At 41.3% G+C, this 9,334-nt stretch overlaps 1 protein-coding gene across 1 annotated transcript; it reads left to right on the top strand.

Moving 5' to 3' along the window:
• The first annotated feature begins 286 nt into the window (after positions 1 to 286).
• Positions 287 to 9,015, top strand: LOC144202126 (solute carrier family 22 member 13-like). The gene is made up of 10 exons (XM_077725109.1): positions 287 to 658; positions 728 to 831; positions 4,417 to 4,571; positions 4,685 to 4,853; positions 4,948 to 5,071; positions 5,154 to 5,248; positions 5,329 to 5,543; positions 5,627 to 5,735; positions 6,587 to 6,793; positions 7,085 to 9,015. The coding sequence occupies exons 1-10, from the start codon at positions 287 to 289 to the stop codon at positions 7,155 to 7,157; spliced, it is 1,623 nt and encodes a 540-aa protein (XP_077581235.1). The 3' UTR covers positions 7,158 to 9,015.
• The last annotated feature ends 319 nt before the right edge of the window (positions 9,016 to 9,334 follow it).

The raw sequence follows: 9,334 nt of genomic DNA, 5'->3' as shown, positions 1-9,334 counted from the left end.
TTGCAATTCAGATAATTAAGGCCTCAAAAATGAGAAAAGTTGAGTCCCCCGTATCCTGTTCTTGCTAGGAATGATCGGGTTCCCAAATAGTTTCATGAGTTATGTTTACACAGAGACGGTCTGACGCAAAAGGATGGTGAACAGCAGGCTTCATGCATGTTTAACAATATCAACCAACTAACAATTTCCTTATTTAAACAAAAAAGTGTTGATCTAACACAAGTCTTAGACTGACAAAAATTCATTTGATCTGAGAACCGCAGTCATCTGTTTTCTCACTTGGAAGATGGGCTTTGAAGACATTCTAAGGACAATTGGCGAATTTGGAAATTTCCAGAAACTTATTCTTTTTGGATTATCCATTCCAAATGTATTACTTTCTCTCTCAATGTGTAGTTTCATCTTTATTCAGTCAGATCCAGTTCGTCGTTGCAACACTGACTGGATTCTTAAGGTTGCTCCCAACCTTACCTTGGATGACCAGCTAAACCTGACCATTCCCCTGGACCAGAATGGTTCTTTTAGCAGGTGTCATATGTTTGCACCAGTTGAATGGGACATCGGAACCATCAGGGAACATGGACTCAATAGGACCACAGCGTGCCAGAATGGTTGGGTCTACTATGACACAATGTATGAAGCCACAATAGTCACTGATGTAAGTTACAATATATATTTTTTAAACTCTTACAAAATCCATGCTGATTCTGCTAATTCTGCTTTGCAGTTTGACCTTGTTTGTGAGAAGGCCTACATCTGTGCTGTTGTGCAAACAGTCTTTATGAGTGGTATTCTTGTTGGCTCTGTCATCTTTGGCCTTCTTGTTGAATCGTAAGTAATAGATTACAGTGGTACTTCTATTTACGATCATAATCCGTTCCGTATCGTAACTCAAGCGGATGTTTCCCATTGAAATGAATTGAAAACAAATTGATTTTTTCCAACCCTCTGAAAAAAAAACACCAAAAACCGGATATTGGATTGGAAAATAGGTTTTATTTTTTCTAATTCACCATATTTTGACAAAGTAATAAATAACGAGTGGTTTAATAACCTCTAGGAAGCATTCCAATCGGATGCTACCTTACATGACTCCTTTTGATGCAGACTAGCAGTAACTCTACAAAAAGCCCTTCACAGATGTCCAAGCTTTTTAGCCAGTCCTTAAAGGAGATCCGAGACAACCTGTGGAGGGGACTTATTTTGGCTGTTGATGTCCGGCATCTTACTCTTTTGGTCAAGACCCATTGCTCATTGTCTTGGTGAGAGTAGGAAGGTAGATCAAAATGAAAATCAGACATAGGCATTGTCGTCATCATTGACTTGACAAAAGCCTAGTAGTCATCATACCCTCAGCAGCGTATGACGAAATTGTATAGTGCTTCTCCACAAGTTCGTCTTCCCAGGCCAGACACATTTATGACATTTATTTATGACATATTCATACTTGTTAGCTCTCCGCCTTGAGCGCCATTTTCCGGCGACTACAAGTTGCCTCACCGATGCCAACAAGAATAAGATGGATCACTTACCTCTCAGTCTTTATACTTACCCTCCCTCAGTCATCCTGTGGAAGGTAGATCTGCACCAAACAACCTTCCTGTTTCTTCAATTCGACTTGACTTAATTTCATAGTAGGGATATGTGTAGTCGTCACGTCACGTGTTGCTGCAGGTTCAGAGACCTGATGGCAGTTGGGAAGAAGCTGTCCTTGAGCCTGTTTGTCCGTGCTTTGTAGGACCTGTAGCGTCTGCCAGATGGAAGCAACTGGAACAGGCCGTGTCCAGGGTGGTATGGGTCTCCAACGATGGACCCGGCTCTTCTGAGGTATCGGGGGTTGGCAATGTCTTCTAGCGATGGCAGAGAGCAGCCGACGATCTTCTGGGCAGTGTTTATCACTCTCTGTATGGCTTTTTTGTCTGCTGTCGTGCTTCCGGTATACCACACTGTGATGCCGTAAGTCAGGATGCTCTCCACAGTGGCTCTGTAGAAGGTTGCCAGAAGCTTGGTGTCCAACTTGTCCCTTCTCAGTACCCTGAGGAAGTGGAGTCGTTTCTGGGCCTTCTTCACTAACACTGTGGTGTTTGTGGACCAGGAGAGCCTATCCGTGACGTGGACTCCCAGGAATTTGAACGATTGGACCCTGTCTACACATACTCCGTTAATGAGGAGTGGGGCCAGGTCTGTGCTGCGCTTGCGAAAGTCCAAGATTATTTCTTTAGTCTTCGCGGTATTCAGTGTAAGATTGTTCGCCGAGCACCAAGAAGACAGTTTGTCGACCTCGTCTCTGTAAGCTGACTCATCCCCGCCAGAGATGAGTCCGATCACAGTGGTGTCATCGGCGAATTTGATGATAGAGTTTGACTGGTGGGCTGGTGTGCAGTCGTATGTGTACAGGGAGTACAGGAGAGGACTCAGTACACAGCCTTGTGGTGAGCCTGTGTTTAGTGTGATGGAGGAAGAGAGGTGTGGACCCATTCTGACCGTTTGTGGTCGACCAGTCAAGAAGTTCTTTATCCAGCAGCAGATTGAAGAGGATAGTCCAAGGTGGTAGAGTTTGTCCTTCAGGATGTCCGGCTTGATGGTGTTGAAGGCTGAGCTGTAGTCTATGAAAAGCATCCTCACATAGTTCCCCTGGTGCTCCAGGTGGCTCAGTGCTGTGTGAAGAGCCACGGCGATAGCATCCTCAGTGGACCTGTTTTCCCTATAAGCAAACTGGAGCGGGTCAACTGAGGGGGGAATTGTCTTTCTGATGTGTCGGGCCACCAACTTTTCAAAGCACTTCATGATCACAGGCGTGAGAGCAACAGGCCTGTAATCGTTCAAGCTGCCGATGGTTGGCTTTTTGGGGACAGGAATGATGGTGGCAGATTTTAGGCAGGCAGGAACGATGGATTGTTGCAAGGACCGATTGAAAATGTCCGTGAAGACTCCTGCCAGCTGATCAGCACAGGCTTTGAGCACTTTGCCAGGTATTCCGTCTGGACCAGCAGCCTTCCTGGTGTTCACAGCCTGCATTACCAGTCTCACTTCCTGTTCCTGAAACTCCAGTGTATTGTCGCAGGGTGGTGGTGGGAGTGTTGACACTTGGTTTGATTTGTCAGATTCAAAGCGGGCAAAGAAATGGTTCAGTTCCTCCGCTAGTGAGACATTCGCGTTTACAGACATGGAATTGTTCTTGTAGTTAGTGATATGTCGTATTCCCTGCCACATCTTCTTTGGGTTGTTTTCTTTGAAGTGCTCTTCGATTTTCTTAGTATATGCTGCCTTGGCCTTCTTTATGCCCCTTTTCAGCTCAGCTCTGGCAGCTCTATACTTTCTTTTGTCCCCCGATCTGTAGGCGGTGTTACGGCATTTGATAAGTGCTTGTGTCTCTTTGGTCATCCAGGGTTTTTGATTTGGAAAAACTCGTATCCGTTTGTTTGTAGTGACGTTGTCAATGCCGTTTCTGATGTAGGAGAGTACATTTTCTGTATAGTCCAGGAGGTCGTTGTGTTCAAAAAGTTCCCAGTTGGTGCGGGAAAAGCAGTCCTGCAGTTTAGAAAGAGCGTTCTCGGGCCAAGTTTTTATTGACTTTATTTTTGGCTTTGTCTGCGTTCGGAGTGTGTTGTACGCAGGGGTTAGAGATATACAAAGATGGTCTGAACCAGCTAGATGTGGGAGAGGATCAGCTTTATAGGCATGTTTGATGTTCGAGTAGACATGGTCGAGAATTTTGTCTTGTCTTGTATTGCATTTGACATATTGGATGAACTTAGGTAGGACAGTCTTTAAACTTGCTTTGTTGAAGTCACCAGCGACAATAAAGACTCCATCAGGGTGGTCGAGCTGTTGTTTATTTACAGCCGTTAGCAGTAAGTCGAGAGCCGTGTTGACGTTAGCATTTGGAGGTATGTAGATAGCCGTTACTATGACGACCGTTAGCTCCCTCGGCAGGTAGTATGGTCTGCAACGTATTGCCAATAGCTCCAAATCCGGAGAACAGTGGGTGTCAATGATCTTGTTGTTACAGCACCATTCATTGTGAATGTACATGCATAGTCCGCCGCCTTTGCTTTTTCCTGTTAGTTCTTTGGAACGATCGTTCCGAAAAAGCGTTCGGCTAGCTAGCGATAGCGCAGCGTCGGGTATCAACCGGTTAAGCTCCTTCACTATGATTTAAGGATACAAAAGCCACAAAACTGCCATCATAGCAATGACCCGCCTAACAATCGGCCACTCTTCCCTCGCCTGAAGAGGGCATTACACCTTTGTGGGCCTGAGGATCCATCTATGCCTTATCACCCAGTGTGGCTCCCCAGCCCATTTGAGACACCCAACCAACCACCCTTCCATAGACACTCTAAATCTTCCATAAAAATGTTATACATCTAATAATTATTCAATGACTACTACTTACTTATCTGTCGATTTTAGATTTGGTCGACAAAGAGCAACACAGATTCCAATTTTGGTCCTGCTAATTGGTAATCTTGTTTCTGGTGCATCTCCAAATGTCTATGTCTACATTGTGACACAGTTCCTGGTTGCAGTTGCCCGCGCAGGTTACAGAATAAACTCTACTATATTAGGTATGACTTCTAAAAGGTAGGTGCGTTTTCATTTGAATGAAATTTCGAAACTAATAAAATGCTTGACATATATATCTTTATTTTGGGCGTTAATAACAACATTATCTCTCTAGCAACAGAGTGGATAGGGTCCCCCAAAAGATCGTTTGCCTCGTGTTTAGGCCAAATGTTGGGTGCTTTTGGGCAATGTGTCATGGCTGGACTGGTCTATGCAATTCGTAATTGGAGAACAGCACAGTATGTTATTGCGGCAGCATATTCTCTTGTTGCCCTCTACATGTGGTAAGTAAAACAAATAAAAGTTTATCTTAAACAATTGAAAATCCATCATTATTGTTTTGAAGTCAAGTTAATTTGATATCTGGCCTTATGAAAGGTGGATCCCTGAATCGGCAAGGTGGTTGTTGAGTCAAGGAAGAATCGAAGAAGCAAAGAGGTTGATCAGAAAAGTTGCAACAGTAAATAAATGCAACATTTCAGAAAATGTACTGAATTGTATGGTGAGTTCTGATATGTTGATAAAATTAAGGCCAATGAAAATGCTGTATTTATGTCTTCTCCTATCGAATCACCCAGATAAAGGAACAAGAGACTAGGGATGTTGAAAGGGGAGCAATGAAAATAATCTTTTCATCCCCTAAATTACTTAAACTTTTTTTGATGATATCTTTTGTCTGGTAAGAAAGTACATTCTATATTTCATCATTTTCTTTCCTTTCATTTATAGTTTTTGCATGATTTTATTTTCCCCAAATAGGTCGGCAGTATCTGTAGCCTATTTTTGTCTTATTCTCAATGTGGGTCGGTTTGGTTTAAGCATCTTCCTGGTTCAATTCATGTTTGGAGCATCGGAAATTCCAGCACACCTCTTCTGCATCTATTTTTTGGAATTATTCGGTCGAAAAATTTCCCTGATTTTATCCGTTCTGGCAGGTGGATTTTTTTGCCTCATAATTCTGGCTTTTTCTCAAGGTAACTTGATCATATGAAGTCAATATTTTATGAAGGAGAATTTACACAAACTGGACAGGTAAACGCATGTATTCACTTTCCAGAGAACGCTGTTGCTTTGACTGCTCTTGTAACTACAGGAAAGTTTTTCTTAAACTGGGCTGTTTCAGTATGTATGGTCTACTCTATGGAGTTGTTTCCCACTTCGGTCAGGTAAGCAGACTTTTTATACAGTGTTTCTTCATAAATCCAAAAAAAATAACTAAATGACAGATTAAAAGCTTATTTAGTTAATTTCTTAAGTATAGAGGCACCATTGTAAAGAATTTATCCCTAAAATTCAAATTGTTTTGGATGCTGCCAATTACGCCGGAATTTCAGGAGTTTACCCGGAAATGCGAAGCAAACTCATGAATTCCGGACAACCTCCCTAAACTCTATATATCCCCAAAAATGGCCACTTACATTTTTTTGGAAGCAACCATTTCAGAAAAGTACCAAATATCCAATTTAGATGCCTTGTAATTCACACCATCGCTACGGCTTCCGTCATCTTGATTCAAATGCACTGTAAACTGCTAGAATTCGGTAACATGAGTGCATTGTGAATCATCCAAGTTACAAGTTTTGACAAAGGATTTGTCTTGTGTGACTTCAGCGCGTATTGATTTTGCGTGAATCGCATTCACTCCAGATAAACTCCAGAAATGGGACATGGTTACTCCTGAAATGGCGTCGACGGAGGTTGGCAGCTCTGCTGTTGTAGGTTTTTTTTTAACTGTAAATAATAATCATGTGAATAACAATAAAAAAACATTTTAAGTTTTATTTTGAATATTGATAGAGTGCCTAAAATAACAAACTTTTTGACAATAATTATTTGTTTTTTGCAACACCTGTAAATAAAGTTGGGTTACAAAATGACAACTTTAAAGGTTTTTTGTGTGTTGATTGACTTTTTTTTTAAATCACAGTATCCAAACATTTTTCACATTGTATCAACTTTATTCTTTCCAGTGTATATTCATTTTTTCTTCATGCTCCATGATACGCTCTCTTCCCAGGCAAACTGGTGTTGGCTTGGCATGCATAGTTACACGAATAGCTGCACTCTTTTCACCACTAATCAACGTGTTGGCTTCTTATGGTTGGTCAATACCAATCATCATCTTTAGCACACCAACATTGCTGAGTGGCGCTTTGGGGATTTTCTTTCCTGAAACAAGGAATAGAGAACTGCCGGATTCTATCACTGATGCTGAAGTCAACGGGTGAGCCATACAATGTGACAAAAGGGGAATTGGATGGTTTTGTTTGTTGACTCACCTCAGCTTAGAATGGTTCTGACGTAAATATTTAACTCAGAACTAAACAGGATACATGACATGAATATTTAAAAAAAATGCTTTCAAAAACATAAATCCAAATACCATACTAAATCCACTAATATTTCTAAATAGAATTATTAATGAATAAACAGGCATGTTAGTCATTCATACCTGTGCAATTGTATAAAATATTATGAAAACTCACATGCAACTTCTGTGACTTTGTTTTAACAGAATTCCAATCTCCACGAAAACGTATACTGAAACCCAACAGGCCAAAAACAGCAGAAAAACAGCCAACCAGTAGTGCACAAGTTACAAGATGTTGAATGTTGAGCATAATTAAACCATGCTGAATGGTTGTGCATTGTCCTTCACTCACCCATTATTCATAATGCAGAAACAAGCAGTATGGATCATACATAAGGCTGGATTCATTGATCAAACTCACCACCTCTTAACCCATTCCCATCTATTAAATACCATATTTTCACGACTATATGGCGCATCGCATTTAAAGGTGCAGTGTCAGTAACGAGTGCTATTTCTGTATTTGACACACACAGGACGCACCGGTTTTAAAGACGCAGCCAAGCATGACAAAACATACACCAGCATAAACATACGGACACACGGTAAAAACACATTTTTAAAAAGGCAACGGAAGCAAAACTGAGTTTTGTGACAGGAGCAAAAAGGGGGAATGCGGATTACAGGAAAAACACATAGTTATAAGTTAGACAGTACAGTAGCAAAGGCCACAGAACAAATAAGCAAAAGCACAAAATACAAAGCAAACCAAAGTAAATGGGATCATTAAGAATCACCAAATCAAATCATTAAGACAGAAACGCAGCAAAAACACAAAACGAGCAAGGGTGGACGGAGTTACCGCCACCGGTTGCCACTTGAACGGCGCCATATTGGTTGCAGTAGCAAAAACGGATACAGACTCAACAAGACGTTGTAAAGTTGGACAAAAACTGGAACCACACAGGAAGTCTTCCACAAGATGGGGAATATCTGGAGACTGTGACCGAGGTAGAGAATATGCAGAATCGCTCTTTCAAGCTTATCCACACAGTTCCTCAGTAGTCTGGAGCTGAAGACAACAGTAGCAGAGTAGAACTCCTCGATTTCGTTTCCGGTCTGGTCAGCGCCGACTGCTCTTCCGTTGTATCCAATGATGGAATGGTTGGTTAGAAGCGTTGCTTCTTCTCCCGGCACTTTTGTCCAGCTCCGAATTTCCAGCGGCATAGAGATATTGCTCCTTCTGCTGCGTACTGTCACAGCTAGTCCCATGTGTAGGACAGCGTAGGCATTGCTGAATGGTTCCAGAAAAAAGTAGCAGAAAAAGAAGCCTGGCTAACAGAACAAGTAAAGTTGAAAAAACATTCAAGTAAAAAGTATAAAGTATGAAGTAAAGTAAAAAGGAATGTATTCAGAAATATTAAAACACGAAAGAGTGGAGTGAGCTACTGCCACTGGCTGCCGCGTGAACGGCGCCATAATGGCAGAAAAATATACATATATAATATACATAATAAACATAACATATAACATATTTATAATGTGACAGGGTAAAGTGTGTAAGTTATTAATGATTGCATGTGTGATGTAAAACTAGTTTTGGGATTGGGTGTTTATCAGTCTTCAATTATTGATGCCTCCAGCCAAATAGCAAGGGTATGGATCGGCATTCGATTTTTTATGTCTGGGCTCATATAGCTGAATCAAGGGAAATCTTCAGGCATTACAGTAAAGTTGGCTTGAAGATAACAACAACTGACCTGTCTGATTATTTCCCCCTTTGTTTAAAGGTATGTTATTTTGTTGTAGTGTGGGGTTTGCAAGAGACAATGGGTAGCATGTGAGAAGATAACGTTTAGTAATGTTTGTTTACTTTTAATAGTGTGCGGTATATGACGGTCGTAGCAAAGGAAGGTATGCTATTGAGATTTCACGAGCCTCGAGTAGAGCACATGTAATAGCATTAGCAACGTACCCTCGGCCGCCATTAGCGTTAGCATTGTGATGTGTATATGTGTATGACGGTCGTAGCAAATGAAGCTAAGCTATGCTATTGAGATTCCTTTGTTTGCTTAGCTAACTAGCTAAGGACTTCTCTAAGTTGGAAAACAAAAGGTAACACAAGTTACATAAGTCACAAGTTATGACCGTTTATACAACAAGTTGTTTTGGATTATAATGGGTTGTTAATATATTTATATGTATATACATACGGGTGTAATTGTTTATTATGTTTTTGTGTGAATTGATTTACAGTAAAGTTGGCTTGAAGATAACAACAATTGACCTGTCTGATTATTTCTCCCTGCAGCATGCATATTTTCTTTTATTATGCTCTCTGCCCTTCTAAGGCACCGGGATTTGTAGAAGCTGGACAGGGTGGGTGGGGGTTAGTCGTGTTGATCACCACCTGCAGTCTTTTCCTGTCAGCTTCTGTGCAGCCTGAGTTCCACA

This window comes from Stigmatopora nigra, chromosome 9 (genome assembly GCF_051989575.1).
Source record: "Stigmatopora nigra isolate UIUO_SnigA chromosome 9, RoL_Snig_1.1, whole genome shotgun sequence".
NCBI lineage: Eukaryota > Metazoa > Chordata > Actinopteri > Syngnathiformes > Syngnathidae > Stigmatopora > Stigmatopora nigra.
This window is presented reverse-complemented; position numbering and strand designations above follow the sequence as displayed.

What these genes read in the sequence shown, in the direction of transcription:
- LOC144202126 (XM_077725109.1), top strand. Translation starts at nt 287, where the DNA reads ATGGGCTTTGAAGACATTCTAAGGACAATTGGCGAATTTGGAAATTTC. An exon ending in AAGCCACAATAGTCACTGAT is followed by an intron (nt 659 to 727) that starts GTAAGTTACAAT and finishes TCTGCTTTGCAG; the next exon opens with TTTGACCTTGTTTGTGAGAA. An exon ending in TTGTTTCCCACTTCGGTCAG is followed by an intron (nt 5,736 to 6,586) that starts GTAAGCAGACTT and finishes CTCTCTTCCCAG; the next exon opens with GCAAACTGGTGTTGGCTTGG.